Raw genomic sequence first — 19,355 nt, 5'->3', positions numbered from 1 at the left:
TCACCAGTAGTCCAGATGAGTTGACGGCTCACACTTGTCATTTAAAACTAATAAGTAGCGGGCCAGCGTCAACGTCGGTACATGGTGGGCACTGGCCAGACACAACTGCGTACTTTGTGGTGACATATGTGATGCGCATGTACGCGACGGTGCTGTTGATAATAGCGTGTCCTATCTGGAACCGACAGTAATAAAATTCTGTAAGTTAGCTGGACAGTGAATCTAAAACCGTAATATAGCGGAGGATTAATGTATCTGTATTCTGTGATAAGTTGCAGGGACTCATTGTTTCCAGACGTGTGCGTCCTGGGACTCACATAGTTTCATTAGTTTTTATTATTAATAATTACATTTGACCACAAAAAATACAGCCAAATTTCGTTACAATAGTTAATTTTTATTAACGACTGTAATTATTATTTTTTTGTCACTTTCACATTATTTCAATGACCATTGTACATGATTTTTCTTTTAAATGGACAGGATACCAACAATTTAGCCTACATATGTTCAAAAGTGGTTATATATATATATATATATATATATATTTTTATTTTTATTATTATTTTTTAAATGAACAATTAATTGTTATGGTTTGCAAATTTACCCCAGGTATCAACCAAGCAAATATCTCTCAATGCTCCATTAAATGAGTGTCTACTAGTTCTTGACTTGCTCTCCTTTGATTTTCTGTCACTTCTCTCTATTTGTAAACTAGTGTTGATGTAGTATTTGTTCTTAAAATCCATATACAGTGAAAACAATGGGAGAACACAACAAAATGACAATAAAAGCAATGTGAGTCATTAAATAAATAGCTACTAGTGTCAACATACTCTTAATGCACTGAGAGGTTGCGTGAATGTCCTTGTTAGATAGTGAAGAGTGTTTTCTGTGGCACAGCAATGTATTCTCATGCAGCTGCTTTTGCAAGCGGTGCCTGCCTGGCACATGGTCACGGACTGCAGTAGTGCTGCATTGACAAAACTACATTCAATCCAGGACAATGGGGGGATGACTGCCTGGCCTTTGTTGATCACTCTGATTGCTCCCATATTTCCTCTCTTAAAAAACAAATATTTTTATCACTTCAATGGCTTTTCTGTACTGTGCTGATTTTTACCTTGTCATTAAATACAGGTTATGTCACCTCCTTGGTGATAATGTTTGATGTGCCTTTGTTTATGTGTAAATTAAGCATTGGCTTGTTGTTGTGGTTTGCAAAGACAATTTGAGAGTGCAGATTTTGTGTTAGGATTATCTGTCTTTGCATGAGCCACACAATGAATCACCACCAGAATTAATATACCGGTAGTAGGATTCATATATTCATCTGCATGTACAGTACATTATGTAGAAGGTCCACACACTGTTGAGTGAGACAAAGATAAATCATCGTTTATCATATTAATGTGGAAAAAGCACCTTCAATTGAGAAATTGATCACAGTAAAACGGAAAACATAGGGAGAGAAACCTGAATGCAGAAGTGTACAAACCCATAAGATGAAACTTTGCTGAAGTCAATTTAGATTTTTATCACTGTATTCAGTCTGTTCTGCCTATCAGCATGCCACACCTTTACAACCAAATGTCTTTGTTAGAAAATGCTTCCGTCTTGCCACCCAACTTTATAGCCATACATTCGAAGAGTGCAAGAGGCCGTTTTCGAATGTAGGAGATGGCTGCAGCTCCTCCAATGTTTGTGGACTTCTTGGCAGCCTCCCTGAACTGTTTCATTCTTTTCATCCATTTTGAATTAAGGGATGCCCAGTTCATGGTAATGTTATTGTTGGGCCATATTTTCTCCACTTGTGGATGATGATGATCTTTGTGGATCATGTTATAGTCAGTGCATTGGAATTTTGTTTTCCTTTCTCTGATTATAATTGTATTTATTGTCTCATATGTGTGGGTTTCTTGATTAATAATAATAATAACTGTAATAATAAGCGGCGGTGTGGCCAACTGGTTAGCATGACCGTGGGTTTATATCGGCTTCAGCCTTCCTGTGTGTTCTCCCTGTGCTTGCATGGGTTTTCTCCGGGTAGTCTGGTTTCCTCCCACATTCCTGTTAGGTTAATTGAAGACTCTAAATTGCCCTTACCGATGAATGTGAGTTTGAATACTGGTTTCTTTATGTTTGTCTCTACGGTATGTGTCGTGCGATTGGTTGACGTCCAGTCCAGGGCATACCCTGCCCCTCGACCGAAGTCAATACTTCCCAACCTTCGAGCCAAGATACAACATATTTTACATTAGAAAAATCTCATGGCACACGACCAACCAAAAATGTCACAAAAAGATTCTATATGGAAATAATGATCTCATCTCAAATTACCAGGATTTACAAATTTACTTACTCAGTGTAAAATCTGGGCCTGTTTAGTTGAACACAAAGCTTATATACTCACAAAAATGCATTATTGGTAGTAAACAAATATATTTTTCAGATTTTTAAAAAAATTATTATTTTTATATTTTTTCCCGTATCGGACTGGATCTAAAATCCCAGATTTTACCACTCTTATAGAAGCTGTCAAGTCCATGCTCCACTCCAGTACAGTACAATTTTAGGGTTGTTTTTGTAGTCAGCAATGATTTTGAACTATGCATTTTGTGACATTCTCACAGCATTGTAGAATTTTAGTTGGTCGCAGAGTATTTGGTAATTCAGTGTTTTTATTTTTCCTCCATTTTTTCTCCACCAGCCTGAAGCTCCATTTTAATGTCATTACTTCTTCCATTCTCCAAGGAAGGTTTGTTTTTGTTGATAACATTTTAGTTTTTGCTGAGGCAACTAAGTCCATGCTCACCCGAAGTCTGCTGTTAAAATCATCGACCAAAAATCTACTGGGGTCAGGTAAAATGGGAAGAGGACATTTGTTTAAAACATTAATGAAGTTCGCAGCCACTTCTTAGGTGGTTATGATAATTGCAATATATCGTGGCTAGTGTGAGCAGGCATGCTAGCAAGATTAGCAGGCTAGATAGACTGAGGGATGGCAACAAGTTAGGCAGGCAGCCATGACTGTGGGCAAAACTCAACCTATAATGATATGCGTCAGAAGTGTAACTTATTCTACGCCATGGAGGCGAGGATTACTTAGTGTTTAGCCGCTCCAGCTAGCAAGTGCAGCACGTAGCTAGTATGGACTTGGCCCAAGTTAGCTTAGCACGCCGTGAAGCATTTTCCCCAGTTTGCAAGAAGGAGAGAGGTTGGGCGACTATTCAATGTGGATGCATTTTTGTATTCTTTTTTTTTTTTTAATAAGATATAGTGTACGGCACGGTGGCCGACTGGTTAGCATGTCTCCCTCACAGTTCTGAGCACCCGGATGCAAATCCGGCCTCGCCTGTGTGGTGTTTGCATGTTCTCCCCGTGCCTGTGTGCTTTTTTTCCCTGGTACCCTGGTTTCCTCCCACATCCCGAAAACATGCATGGTTATTAATTGAAGACTCTAAATTGCCCGTAGGTGTGAATGTGAGTTCGAATGGTTGTTTGTTTATATGTGCCCTGTGATTGGCTGGTAACCAGTTCAGGGTATCCACCGCCTCTCAGCCGGAGTCAGCTGGGATGGGCTCCAGCATGCCCGCGACCCCAGTGAGGATAAGCGGTACAGAAGATGAATGAATGAATGAATGAATGAATATAGCGCTTTCCGCAGTTTTTGCTTGCATCATCCCAACGTCCATTTCGGCCATGTTGTTTCAATGTCAAAAGTATTTTTCGGTGGATGAATTATTCATGCATCACTATTAATATACAGTAATAATTAAAAAAATAATAATTTGCCATAAACTTGAATGCAAAATAAATTTGGATCCAACCAAAAGATGAAATAATCAATAGACTAATCGATTAAAAAAATATTAACTAGCAGCCCTAGTTAAGATGTTAAACATTATATAATATTACCTTTACAAATGGTAAAGCTTTAAATGAGGCAATAGTTTAACCCTGGAGCAGAACATTTCTACAGTATTTCCATTATTTCATCCATCCACAAGGCTCTGCACTAACATTTGCACTAGTAGCACTGGTTGGTCGCACCAGGACATGATTTGGTTGCACCATTTTATGAGGACGTACAGCATGACCATGCCATACAATAGTTTTGATTGACAGTGACTCGAGATTTTATATTTGCAAAATATATTACTGTGAACAAGAGGCTTGCGGGCAAAAAGCAATAGCAGACAAAACAAATCAATTAAGTTTAAGAAACAAAATAAAAAAAACAAAGGCTTTACTTTTATTTAATCATTTGTTCAACTCAGAAGGGCCAGTTGTTATGTTGTTCCTAACCCTCTTCCCCTGGAAAAAACACTTCATTTTGAGCATACCACAACCACATCATTGACATACATTTAAAAATGATTGCATAAGTGTACCACCACCATATAAAAGTATCGTCTATGATTTGCAAATGATTTACTAGCAAAACAAACCAATTTACCTATTTAAAATCATAAGCCCAAACAGGACATAAATAAATCATTACTGCTACAATCACCCTGAATAAGTCGCCCGTCAGTCGCAGGGCACATATAGACAGACAACCAACCACTCAGACTCACATTCACACTGTCACTGAGTGGGAACTGAACCCACGCTGCCTGCACTCAAGTCAAGCAAATGTACCACAACACCATCAGTGACATCTGTTATTCCTTAAGGGGAAATTATTTTCCAAATCTTAACAAATCAGAGGTTGACCAATGTCCTAGAATGTATTGTCGTCTGTGTTGGAGGTTCCACTGTACATGACATACAGAGTCCACAGGCATTGGAGTTTTACATAAAACTACAAAATATGCACATTGAAACATATGTGGCCACAGCAATGAGTAGACATGTATACATGACAAATAAGGCCTGACAAGATGATTTTCTCTCCCTGCTATGCCAAACTGAAGGACAGATGAGTCAATGCACAGTGAAGGTGTCAGTTACGGAAACTGCAATTGTTACAGTGTTCAATTATCTTGGATAATACAAAGAGGGAGAATGCGAACTCCTCACAGAAAGGGCCCAGTTAAATGTCAGGGTAGAAGCTTCTGGCTCGAGTGAAAACACAAACCACTAAACCAATGTGCGTTTGTCAAGAATTCAGATGAAATTCGAAATAAGAGGCTTTTCCCAAAATTTCATCATCAAATGACAGCTGTTAGATTATTGCATTCATGGCTATGATTTAGCCATATAATTTTGTCTGCTTTATATCGCTCCTTATTACACCATTTTTTTTTTTATTTTTTTTTTAATTACTTTAATGTACCTTGTCTGTAGGATCTTATACATCTGGAGTTGGGGGGTACCACCTATTTAGCCTCTCACAGCAACATAAACCTACAGAAGGGGAAGGCCATCTAGGTGTTCAAGAGGTGTGAGTTGTTTGTGTTAACCTTCATTACCTTGTTTGAGACATCTGCGAGTACCCACTCCACTGTAATAGTTCCCAGCCTGACCTGTGACCACATGGGGTCAGAGCTCACACCTTTCTCTTGTTCTACAGGCTCATGCTGAGTCCCATAATACTGGCCAAAATAAACTGCCATTTAAGCTCTGTTCCTCTGTGTTTAAAAGTGGTGCACCAAGGTGTCCCTTGATAAAAGAATGCCTTTTTCTTTGTAAAACTATAAGTGAAAGTTATATTTATACTCAGTGGTAAGTCTTAGTCCACCATTGGATATGTTGTTTTAGCATTGCTATAATTATTATATGTAATTGTAGCTCAGTCGTATGCTATTATATAACCAGAAAAAAATTATAAAAATCAGCTTCTAAATGCTGATGTAGTATTTAGTGTGACCTCACCTTGCACTTTAGCACTAGCAGGAACCTTTCGCAAAATATTTGAAAATGTATTTCACAAAACGAGTTATTCTGAGTTGAGGCAGAAATGTCTGCTTCCATTTAAACTACAACACAGCATTTGTTTGTTTGCTAATAATAGTAAAAATAATAATTAATAATACCTCAGATTTATATATTGCCTTTATATGCAAGGTTAACAGTCCTGTTGTTGACCAATACTGGCCACTCATGCCAGAGTACCATCTGCACCACTTGCACACTGATTGAGGAGTATCTGCAACATTTGCACAATCGACATTGTCCCAGATTATCGCACGACTAGTCACTTTAAACTGCGTACATTCCTTGAAGTCTCGGTGCCCTTTGCACAATGGTCATTGCACCGGACTATTGCGATATTAGTCATTCAAACTGCTCTAATTGCGAGAGGACTCTGCACCTTTTTGCACAATTGTCACAAAAAAAAAATAATAATAATTGTACCGGCATTACAAGATTAATAGCAACCTTTTATTGCTCAGCGACTGTTTTTCTCAATGTCTTTATGTCTCAAAAATATTCTCTGTCAATTGACTGTCTGTTGTCGTACTTGAGCAGCTCCAACTACCGGAGACAAATTCCTTGTGTGTTTTTTTTTTGGACATACTTGGCAAAATAAATATGATTCTGATTCTGACATTTGTGTCATCTAGTGAAAAGACTTGGTCATCATAGACACACATACTCAGCAAATATAAAAAGGCATCCATGTATGAAGGCAGTCCGTGGGGAACCCAGTCTAGGAAATGTCAGCATTTGTCTTCATGGCTTTCTGTGTACAAAAACAGAACTTGTAATATTCAAACATCAAACTTCTTTGTGATGATTCTGTTGTTTCGTGATGTATGCTACTGAGTACATAGTGTAAGTCGAATGCACAGGAGGTGAGGGGCTGTGCTGGGTTTTCTTATATAAATTCATTCTACAGTGTCATTATCTGTTTCTGTAAGCATAAAGAGTGTAAACACAAGGATTAAGAACTTTAATGGCCATACAATAAATAGAAGGTGGAAGGTAAGTGTTTTGTTTTTCAGTTCAATTAAGTTGATGACTAAAGTTTAAACCACACAAGTATAGTATCTACCCACACAACAATCACCATGGCGGGTCTTCCACTTCCATTATCCCTCTAATCACTCCTCCACTCAGCCTCCTTCCTTCACGCTCCCCATCCTCTGAGATTGTCTTCTGAAGTCTTTTATAAATCCCTGTTATACCCCAGATGCACCCTTCCTACGTTTCTCGTGTGTTTTCATGAGGACGGTGCTAATCTAAACCTTGTTTTTTTTCTTTCTTATTCAGATCATAGCCTTTGTGATACTGTAAACAAGGGCTGCACAATATGGGGAAAGAATGACATTGCGATTTATTTTTTATTTTGAAAAATGTTTTTTTACTAACCCTGCGATATATATTCCGATGTGAAAAAACATCAGAATATGATAACATACTCGTGACGGGAAAACCAGCACACATTTCTCTTCCAGCCTCTCTGTATTGTTTGGAGAGTTTAAAATGAAAATAGCTTCAGTAGAAAATAATCATTGCTCAGTAGTGCCTAAAGGTATACTGATTAATTTGTCTGAAGTCATTATTAAATGCACTGTAATGTTGAGCAGGTAATAGTCCAGCCAGACATGAAGTTTAAGTAATCTATTTTCATGCCCATTTATACTGTATAGTCGTTCGCCAATGCCGACCGAACACTATTCATTTGTTATTAATCAATATGTTATTTTACATGCATTAACATAATATGCATTAGTATATCTATACTTGAGTGCATTTGTTTAAGCAACACGTTGTTGCGTGCACCTGAAGTTTGTCCCCTCAATTATGCCGTACCTCTCCAACCCTCCCTCTTTCCCCAAGTGTAATATGTTGTGATGTGTGTTTGTTCGTTACATTCTGAAGGGCTATAGAGAAAATGCAGGCGTGTATTTGATTCCATTATCCTTATTAATAGTTATTATACAAGAATATATCTATTTATCACTGGGCTGCTCCGTGTGTGTTGTTTGAAGGGCTATAATTTACCGTAACATCGGTGCTAATATTATTAGCATGTCCAACCAGGTCCCTCTGCTGGTCACTTATTAATATTACAGTTGATTCACTGCATATCAATAACACTAACATCGCAGGACGTACATCGCGATGAAAATACTCAAACGATACATCTTGGAGAACTACTGTAAAGCACAGCTATTTACGGGGGTGAGGGACTGAGCACTGCCACGAATGATGAAAAATGGAAAGTAATTGAGGCTCATATAATGTTTGATTCCAAAACGGTTAAATATAATTTCACACTCAACATACAATGGGTGGTAACTTACTGTAATAAACAAATAACAAATTTAACAAATACTGTTAATGACATACTTTTCTCACTGTCCCGGCTATATGGACGGGTGTTGTCCAGAGTTTCCGTCTGTTTGGCTTTTCCTTTGATTTTTTTTCCCCCCCCCACGCTGCGTTGCTTGAACGCGACATGCTCCTCCTTGTGTACATTCTTCAAGTGCCCGATCAAACTGTAGCATTTAGATGACGTTCCCCACAACGTACTTCAGTTGTGCACAGACTGCAAATAACCTACGTGTTGTTTGTCTGAGACACCAAAGAATAGTCCCACACCGGCGATGTGTTTTTTCACTGACAAGATTGAAAAAACTTTATTGCCCGTCAGATAGTTTCAGTACTACGCCACAAGACGTGACGAGGCTAAAAATACACTAGCTTTTGGATTCCTACGCGACGCGGAGTAAATGTCTTTTGCGGAGCCGATCGATGACGTCATTGATCGGATCGGCGAATTATGACATGAAAGCCGATCGGCCGATGAGCATAAAATACTAATTATCGGCCGATACCGATCAAACTGATCAGATTGGTAAAGTCTAACCCATATGCAGCAAAGACTTTCCGTAACCTCCACTACCAACCTAGGTTAATCTTGGCTCCTCCCTGACACACAAAGATGTTAGCTCTCAGGCAAGCTTTACCACTTATACATACAGTACTTCGTTGACACCAACTACTACTTTCTTATTAGCCAGGGCTTTGGCGCCATCTTGTGGCTTCGTAAAGTGTTATATAAAGAGCACAAAAACTGTAAATAAGTGACTTTAGTCAATAACCTGACGAAAAGACTCCACAGAAAAAAAAACTGAAATCGGTGAATTCGTGAATAACGAACCGTGACTGTGTGTGTGTGGGGGGGTCACGTTGTTGTGCTTGTTTTTCAGACGGCAAATACGAAGTAATTCAAGAACTGTGTCTACTCTTCATACAGTATAAACAGGACAATTAATTAAAATTGATCGTTAAAACATGACATAAAGTTCTAATATACGTCCTTTCTACATCCTTTACAGAGCGTGGTGACTGTTGATTGATGATGGCTTTCTTTCAGAACAACTTCTGGGTAAGTGTCTCAATCTCTCTCTCTAAAACTAACAACATTAGTCAGTAAATACAAACTATGCCTGTGCTGGTCAAATTGATCCAAATACACAAGGGTTACATTATTTTTAAGGCAATAGAGATTGATCTACTGAATTAATTGTATACTTTTGCAGTGCTATTGTATTTGGCTTTCTATAGTCTGATTGTCTTTCTAATTTCAGCCATATTAAGATAGAAAATTATTCTATTCTATTATTCTATTCTTTGATTCTTTTCCACAATCAAAGTTATTTTCTAAATGCTTTACCCTATGAAAATAAAGGGCCGTTATAAGACAACATGGAAAACAAGGATTTAGCTAGTGCAGACCCACAATTTAGTCTCTTAATTAAAAAAATATATATAAAATAAATTCTAGATCAGGAATTAATTTTGAAACCAATGAAACAGAATGTTTGCTAGGATACCTGTATCCTATCACGATAAACTGTAATGTGATGTTTGGTAGATTTTGCCAATAAGAAAATGCTCAGGCGGCACGGTAGACGACTGGTTAGAGCGTCTGCCTCACAGTTCTGAGGACCAGGATTTGATCCCCGGCCCAGTCTGTGTGGAGTTTGCATGTTCTCCCGTGCCTGCGTGGGTTTTCTCCGGGCGCTCCAGTTTCCTCCCACATCCGAAAAACATGCATGAATCGGAGACTCTAAATTGCCTGTAGGTGTGAATGTGAGTGCGAATGGTTGTTTGTTTAAATGTGCCCTGCGATTGGCTGGCAACCAGTTCAGGGTGTACCCCGCCTCCTGCCCGTTGATAGCTGGGATCGCCTCCAGTACTCCCGCGACCCTAGTGAGGATAAGCGGCTCAGAAAATGGATGGATGGATGAAAATGCTCAATCTGACCTTACATAAACAGTGCAATCTGTTTATACAAATGTTTTTCTAATTGTTTTACAGTGCCATCAGTGTCTTGATTCCATAATGCAAATACAATCAAGAGTGATACTGCTACTGCCTAACAAAACTTAAGACACTTAATTATAAAGAGTCAAATTTGTATTATCTAATCTCATATTTGCAGTTTTTGTGGAAGAGCTATTGGAACAATACTGGCGGATGCAGCTCTTTAGGGTTAGGGTCAATGTCCACTTTCCCTTCATCTAAACAGTTTAATTCTCGGCATTCCTCCTTTAGAGTCAAATACTGTAACTACTTGTAAAACTAAAAACCTGTTAATTAATTAGCCAGTCTAGCTACTGTATTTAGGGGGAAAGCCACAGTGATCCTTTTGAGCTAAAGTACGTTCACAATGCCTCCCCAAGTCATCCTTTCCAGTAACCAAAGCGCCGTCCTTGTGGTTCAATGCTACCCATATGTACTGTAATATACATTGGATATAAAAAAGACTGTTGTGTCATTCCTTTTCTGACATTTTCGGAGTCACATCTTACATTGTCCTCAGAGAACTTCCACAGCAACAGTGGGATGTCATTTTTCAAAGTTGTATCAGTCAAGGGAAGGGTAGAAAATAATTTCCAAGGCATTAAATATATCAAGGAACAGAGTGAAGACAGTCATCAAGTGAAGAAAATAGGGCACGTCAGTGACATTACCAAGAACTGGACGTCCCTTAAAAAAAAATAAAAAAAAATTATCCTTTAAATGATCGCCTTTGACGACATGTTGATGTCGCTGCTACGAAATAATGCTCCTTCATGATGTTTTTGACACCATTTTGCTGTGAGGCCATCTACTCTTTAAATTGTCTTGTAAGCAGGAAACATTTGTGAGTCAGCGAAACACTGCCACACTGACCATTCAGCAGCTGTTTGATGTGGGACTTAAGGTGGGCTTTGGGGCTATTGGACTGATCGATGGTTGTTACACTTACTATCTGTGGTGTAAAATGATGAAGTCCGTGCATTCACATACTGTATTTAAATGTACACAAAGAGGGCACTAAACAGTATAACCTCCTACAAGGTGAATTACAGTACATTGCCAACATTTGTTCCAAGTTGCAACACATCAGTCTTTGGAGTTTTCACATTTAAGTCTGATCAAATCCATTTTTAGTCTGAATTGAATGTCAACAAAAGATGGGGAATACTAAAAAGCAGCAATGAAAGCACTTACAGTGGAGCAAAAAAGTATGTAGTCAGCCACCAATTGTGCAAGTTCTCTCACTTAAAAAGATGAGATAGGCCTGTGAATTTCATCATAGGTATACCTCGCCTATGAGAGACAAAATGGGAGAAAAAAAATCCAGAAAATCACACTATCTGATTTTTAAAGAATTTATTAGCAAATTATTGTGGAAAATAAGTATTTGGTCACCTACAAACAAGCAGGATTTCTGGTTCTCACAGACCTTAACTTCTTCTTTAAGAGGCTCCTCTGTCCTCCACTCGTTACCTGTATTAATTGCACCTGTTTGAACTTGTTATCAGTATAAAAGACACCTGTCCACAACCTCAAACAGTGACACTCCAAACTCTACCATGGCCAAGACCAAAGAGCTGTCAAAGGACACCAGAAACAAAATTGTAGACCTGCAGCAGGCTGGGGAGACTGAATCTGCAATAGGTAAGCAGCTTGGTGTGAAGAAATCAGGTGTGGGAGCAATTATTAGAAAATGGAAGACATACAAGACCATTGATAATCTCCCTCGATCTGGGGCTCAACGCAAGATCTCACCCTGTGGGGTCAAAATGATCACAAGATCACTGTGTTTTGTTTTTCTTTATTTCCGTGGAAACTCCGCTTCGTCTCCTTGACTTGGCGAAGCTCGTTTCCCTGCTTCCTCCACTTGCGAACCATGGATTCGTTGATCTTGAATTCTCTCGCGGCTGCTCGATTCCAATGTTCCGCCGCGTAACTAATAGCTTGCAGTTTAAACTATGCAAATGCTCCTTTGCAGTAAAGGCTTCTTTATACTCGCGCGGACGGCGGCCACGCTGACGTCACTGCGGCTATCCGGCGCGTAGTTTGCCTTTATACTCGAGCACAACCCACGCGCGCAGTTTTGAAAATGTACTGCAGTTCACCTCCAAGTCGGGGGTGTCGCTACGGCTGGTATTGGCGAGGACACCGCAGGGTGGCGTTTCCTCTGCATTTTTTTGGCCACGCTGAGTATGTCATCACAGAATGTGACTAAAATGGACCAATCACGAGAGATAATCTCCGCGGCGGCGTTTGCACAGCAACTATTTTTGCCGTTTGCGCGGAAAGCTACGCAGAGGGGCCGCGCGCGGCAATTCGTCGGTGACGTGACGCAATCCGGGTGTTGTCGGCCGCGCGACCGTAGGAGTATAAAGAGACCTTAAGCCTTCATAGGAAAGTTGCCCTGTAGAGATTTTATACATTTCCATACACCAACCCCCAAACTTTTTTCTTTCCCCGAGTCCCTTCATTGTGATGGTAATGAGCTCCCTTGTGCGTAACCAAAATGGTCAACTTAATTGATGAATAAGAGATTGACAATGGGCAAGGGAAGAGGGGGTTTGCGTGATTCACGTGAAGGATTTTCATCAGACTCAAGTATTGCGTTGTGGCACTAGAAGAAGGTTGGGTTACGCCACTCATATTGTGCTATGTGCAACAACTTGACATGTTTAATAAGTGTTTTTTTTTTTTTTTTTTGGGGGGGGGTATGCTCGCACATTGATCCAAAGTTAAGAATTATTGTAAACATTATGTAGTATCTGCAGTTCTGAGATTATGTTCCAATAGGAACAATTGCAGGCTCTTTTGTCTGCCTCACAAATATAAGCCATGACACTTTAAATCAACCCCCTAGCATTTACCGTCTGTGTTCATTGTTCTCAACAAAATCCTCAAAAGAAAGCTGTGCTGAAGCAACAATGGATTCATCTCTAATCCACCCTGTATTTCTGATGAACACACATAATTATTTACCAATTAAAATGTACTGTACGTTGCCTTGAATCCCCACCACAAATGAATCTACACACACACACACACACGCACACACACCAAAAACTTAACCTGTCTCAAAGTTTTTTGAAAGTGAAATCGATGTGGCAAAGTTGAAGTTGCCTACCATGAAGGGAGTTACCTCAAGCAATACAGGATAACCCCCACATTGTAAACAGTTTTCTCCTAAAATCAACTCAAGACTAAAAGACTCATCACATGAAACACGAACTACATGGAAGCAATGCATCAACGCCATGAGTAAATATTGGAATACATTTTCCTTATCACATTTGTGCTGCGTTGCTCAAAGCAGAATTGGTCCTATTTCTTTTTCAAAAATGTTTACTGTGAACGATCATTAATAATACTGAATGGTCATACAGCTGGCAGACATTGGGCGGTCAGCAGGAGTGAACAGGAGATGTGGGGTGTGTGTTTCTAGGTTTGAGTGGCAGCTCACCTATCTGGTGTGAGGGTCAGGTTGCAACAGCAGAAGCCTACCAACTGCATCAACAGGACAAATTCTTGAGCGTAATCATCAATCTCTCCGGTCTTTCCCCTATTTCATACAGACACAACTCCTGTGTGCAAAACCTTACTCTTTCATTTGTTCTTAGTTATCTAACAACAACAAACACCATATGGGAATATTTTAAGGCGACACTGCCTTTTTGTATGGAGAATTGTATTTCTGTTTCTGACCCAGGATCTCCTACTTTAGCAGTCTCCAATAGGTTATGTCTTGGAACACGATGTTTTAAATAAATTAAATTTATAAAAAAACACTCTTAATTGCAACATGTGTTTCTCTGCCTCCTGTCAGTCACATACAGTTAGTACGGAAAGTTTTCAGACCCCCTTAAATTTTTCACTCTTTGTTATATTGCGGCCATTTCTTAAAATCATTTAAGTTAATTTTTTTCCTTATTAATGTACACACAGCACCCCATATTGACAGAAAAAAATGTAATTGTTGAAATTTTTGCTGATTTATTAAAAAAGAAAAACTGAAATATCACACAGCCATAAGTATTCAGACCCTTTGGTGTAACACCATTTTGGTTACATATATTTAACTCTGGTGCTGTCCATTTCTTCTGATCATCCTTGAGATGATTCTACACCTTCATTGGAGTCCAGCTGTGTTTGATTATACTGATTGGACTTGATTAGGAAAGCCACACCCCTGTCTATATAAGACCTTACAGCTCACAGTGCATGTCAGAGCAAATGAGTCGGGAGATGGGAGAAAGTTCTAGAAAGTCAACCATCACTGCAGCCCTCCACCAGTCGGGGCTTTATGGCAGAGTGGCCCGACGGGAGCCTCTCGTCAGTGTAAGACACATGAAAGCCCGCATGGAGTTTGCTAAAAAAAAAACAACAACAAAACAAACACCTGAAGGACTCAGAGATGGTGAGAAATAAGGTTCTCTGGTCTGATGAGACCAAGATAGAAACTGTTGGCCTTAATTCTAAGTGGCATGTGTGGAGAAAACCAGGCACTGCTCATCACCTGTCCAATACAGTCCCAATAATGAAGCAAGGTGGTGGCAGCATCATGCTGTGGGGGTGTTTTTCAGCTGCAGGGACAGGACGACTGGTTGCAATCGAAGGAAAGATGAATGCGGCCAAGTACAGGGATATCCTGGACGAAAACCTTTTCCAGAGTGCTCAGAATCTCAGACTGGGCCGAAGGTTCACCTTCCAACAAGACAATGACCCTAAGCACACAGCTAAAATACCGGAGGAGTGGCTTCAGAACAACTCAGTGACTGTTCTTGAATGGCCCAGCCAGAGCCCTGATTTATACCTAATTGAACATCTGTGGAAAGACCTGGAAATGGCTGCCCACCAATGTTCACCATCCACCCTGACAGAACTAGAGAGGATCTGCAAGGAGGATGATCCCCAAATCCAGGTGTGGGGGAAAAAAAAAAGGTGTGAGCCAAAAGGCTCATGGCTGTATTAGCTCAAAAGAGTGCTTCTACTAAATACTGAGCAAAGGGTCTGAATACTGGCTGTGTGATATTTCAGTTTTCCTTTTTAATAAATCTGCAAACATTTCAACAATTCTGTTTCTTTCTGTCAATATGGGGTGCTGTGTGTACATTAAGGAGGAAAAAAATGAACTTAAATGATTTTAGCAAATGGCTGCAATATAAAAAAAAGAGTGAACAATTTAAGGGTGTCTGAACACTTTCCGTACCCACTGTATCTGTCAAATGTACGTGAAAAGTACCCAAAAATGTAAATAAATAAATAAAAAGAATAATACTACATGCTTAAATATGCTGTTATCCTGTATTCCCTCTTTATTAATCAAAGTGCAGCCTGGTCCACTATGTGTTTACAGAAGGATGTAACTTCCCACATAATAACTATTTTCATTGAAATGTTAAAAAACTATTAAAAAATAATTAAAGAATAAAATAATTATGGCATGTTGATTTCTACCACCTTTGTTGTAATCCACAACATAATGAAATGGTGCATGTTTTTAGGATGGGAAACTGGATAGATGGATGATTGAGTATGAGTTGGTTGAAATCACATTTGAATAACAGATGCAATTAACTTGAAGCAAATACAATAAAAAAGTCAAGTTTAGTACTGCACACGCTATTTTAGACTATCCATTTATATAGCTTTAAAGTCATGATTGATTTTTTTTTACATTCATGAATAATTTATTGGTTATAAGGGACTCTTATTAGTAGTCATTGTATGTCATGTATATTGGTCAGGTGGTTAGTGATATGTCAGATAATGCAGGCAGCTCAGAAGTCGCTCTGTCTGTTCTTTCATAGATGAGCTGACAAGTCATCAGTGACAAAGCTGCTACTAGCTTCCATAAATACCTTCCAAAAGTGCTGTTAGTTTTGTCATCTGCTCCAGTCTGCATGTCTCTGTGCAGATGTGTGTGTGTGCGTGTAAGTGTGTGTGTGTGTGTGTGTGTGTGTGTAAGTGTATACGTGTGGTCAAGCCTTGCTTGTCATCCCAGGCATTTCCCTGGTACCTGGGAATTGGTCCGTTCTTCTCCGTCAGGTTATTTTAGGACCTGAGAAGCAGCTCTCTTGGTTGCACAGAAGACAGAACTCTTTGAAAATGTGGATTGAGACACAACGCAGAGCTTTTTAGCAAAGCAAGGTCTTAGGCACTTCCCGCAGTTGTGCAGTTAAGTTAAATGAGGTGTTGCTTTGTACAATTTCAAATTTCGACAACTATCTGTGAAACAGTATGAAGATCTTAAAAGTCCTGTACTGGAATTTTTTTTTTTTTTTTTTTCATTTGATGTGTGTACTGTTTTTACACTGTCCTTGACAGTTGTGGAATTACATGCCATCAAATGGGACAGCCAAATATTTTTGCTGTAAAGTACTAATTTTAATTTTGAAGTCAAGAGTAATAAATGCTCCACTTTCACTGCAGAGTACGCAGCTGCAAAATACTAAAGATCTTGTTTTTGCAGAATTAAAGCTTTCATTCTTTTTTATTTTTTTTTAATTGTAACGGTTTTCAAAATAATAATAATAAGTTAGGACCAATCCCAATTCTACCCCTTAGCCCTTCACCTTCGTCTTAGCCCTTGGTTTTGTGCGTGCGTGAGAAGGAAGGGGTGTCCGATTTCCTAGGGAAAGGAGAAACCACGTGTGGTCGGGGAGAAAACCCTCCTCAGTCCTTTGGGACTGGTCGGGGCACTTCGGTCAGGCTTGGGACCTCCCTGGGTCGTGGGCGGTCGGTGGCGTCCCCCTGGTTGGGTCCCCTGCTGGACGAGCTTGTTTCCTTCCCTTCCTTGATGTGCCGGCTCAGCAACTCTGAACACCAGTTGACTAACATGCATGTGATATGGTGTTTATTCACTAATAAGTTTGATAGAAACACTATAGACTTTCATTAGTTGTGGTGGGATCACTAACAACAACACAGGTTATACTAACATATCAACTCACAGGTTCTTACAGGTGTTTAAACACTAAAAAAGAATCCCACCGCACCACTCGACAGTAGCACTGCCTTGCTCATTTTCCCACATCCTGTCCTACCCTTTTCTTTCCTCTCTTATCTGGTTCTCTTGGTTAGTTATTCCATGTCCTCACCGGGTGTCCCCCCCTCCAGCTCCTCCCTCCCCACCCCCCAATCTACAAGTAACTGTTGTAATGTTACTTGTGTTTTAGGTGTTCAACCCTGATTGCTTGATCAGCTACTAAAAAAGCAAAAGTTGTTAATTTTTCTTTTAGAAATTTTCCCTAAATTACACTTTGCTGGTTACTACGCAAATTAATTAATACATCAAGTTGATCAAATTCCACATGATCAACAAACTATCATTTATTGCCAGTTTATTCATAGACACATTTACAACACTAAAATAGGGCTGCACAATATTTTGTTAAAGCATTATCATCACGATGTACATATGTGCAATAGCTGTGTTAGGTTGGTGTACTGCAATTATAAAGTGAATCAACTGTAATATTAAAAGTGAACAGCAGAGGGACCTGTTTGGACATGCTAATACGATTAGCCCCCATGTTACAGTAAATTATAACGCTTCAAACAACACACGGGGCAGCCAAGAGTGTTGTATACTTATTCCCTTGTATGATAGCTGTGAATGACGACACGGGAAAGAATGTACACCTGCTGCATTTCCTATTGCGCTCTTCAGAATGAAACTAGGCAGGCACGTGGCAGCTGTGTGAGTGCGCAAGGTGTGTTCAGGGACACTGCGTAAATGGGAGTGAATGTGTTCTTTTGTAATACAGTACGTTATTGTAAAAATTGCCCGTAGGTGTGAATGTGAGTGCGAATGGTTGTTTGTTTCTATGTGCCCTGCGATTGGCTGGCGACCGGTTCAGGGTGTACCCTGCCTCCCGCCCGGAGATAGCTTGGATAGGCTCCAGCAGCCCGCGACCCTAGTGTGGATAAGCGGTAAAGAAAATGGATGGATGAATAGTCAACCAGAGCTGCAAGGAATGCAGTTATCAATGACCTTTCACCTTCGTTCCAATCATACTGTGTTGCGTGTTTTCGTTTGCACACAAAGAACAAAAGTTGTGTTTTTGTTTTAATTCCTCATTTAAAAAAAACACCATTCAAGCAACAAGTTTTTACTCATGTTTTTGAGATTGTAGGGTGAAAGCTGCAGCTGGCTACTAGTGTGGACTAAATGGGTGGCAACAATGGGGAAATGAAATGCCAGTATTTTGAGGGTAATAGCCATCAGCAACATTAAAAGTAGTTCATTTTTTAATGATACACTGAACGATGAATTGAACGTTGAACAAGTTAGTTTAGAAAATGAACTTTCTCAACACTGATCCTGTACTATTTTACATCGCAATATATATCGCAGGTTTAAAAAAAAAATTTGAAAAAAAAAGAAATTCCAATATTGTGCAGCCCTACACTAAAGAGCTACCTGATTTTCTTATAGTGTCGTGCTGATTTGCTAGGAGGGTTTTAACACACTATTTGTGCCTTGGCAGGGGGAGAAGAATGCCGGCTTTGATGTGCTCTACCACAACATGAAGCACGGCCAGCTGGCAACCAAGGAACTCGCAGAGTTTGTCCGTGAGAGGTAAGGTTTGTGTGTATTTACGAAAATAAGTGAGGGAGGTGACGCGATTGATGGGAATCTCTGCACACTTGTGTACTTAGAGAGGTAGTCGAGTTTCTGCCAGCGTTGTGTGAAATGTTCAGCTACTATAAACAAACCTACTTGAATTTCATGCTTTTTATCTTTCCAAGTTGTTCATGATCTATGACTTGGTGAAGCGGCTTTGTTAAGATGGTGGTGCAAACACACTCTGCTGTGACTTCTGATCTCTGTCTTCATTACTGCGCAACTGTCTCTCAAACTATCCATCCATCCATCCATCCATTTTCTGTACCTCTTAGCCTCACTAGGATTGCGGGCATGCTGGCGCCTATCCCAGCTATCTTCGGGCGAGAGGCGGGGTACACCCTGAACTGGTCGCCAGCCAATCGCAGGGCACATATAAACAAACAACAATTCGCACTCACATTCACACCTACGGACAATTTAGAGTCTTCACTTAATCTACCATGCATGTTTTTGGGATGTGGGAGGAAACCGGAGTACCCGGAGAAAACCCTCCTCAGTCCTCAGAACTGTGAGGCAGATGTGC

General features: G+C 39.8%; 1 protein-coding gene across 1 annotated transcript in view; it reads left to right on the top strand.

Annotated features, from left to right (window-relative positions):
• The window catches only part of fcho1 (FCH and mu domain containing endocytic adaptor 1), a 52,854-nt gene that overhangs the window by 6,765 nt on the left and 26,734 nt on the right, over positions 1 to 19,355 (top strand). Inside the window, exons 2-3 of the mRNA XM_061684311.1 lie at positions 9,237 to 9,286; positions 18,693 to 18,784. Coding sequence (XP_061540295.1) covers positions 9,257 to 9,286; positions 18,693 to 18,784 — 122 coding nt within the window. The 5' untranslated portion in view covers positions 9,237 to 9,256. The remainder of the gene's footprint in view (positions 1 to 9,236; positions 9,287 to 18,692; positions 18,785 to 19,355) is intronic.

This window comes from Phycodurus eques, chromosome 8, assembly GCF_024500275.1.
Source record: "Phycodurus eques isolate BA_2022a chromosome 8, UOR_Pequ_1.1, whole genome shotgun sequence".
In the NCBI taxonomy this organism is placed as follows: Eukaryota; Metazoa; Chordata; class Actinopteri; order Syngnathiformes; family Syngnathidae; genus Phycodurus; species Phycodurus eques.
Note: the sequence above shows the minus strand (reverse complement) of the source record. Positions and strands in the feature narration are given on the sequence as shown.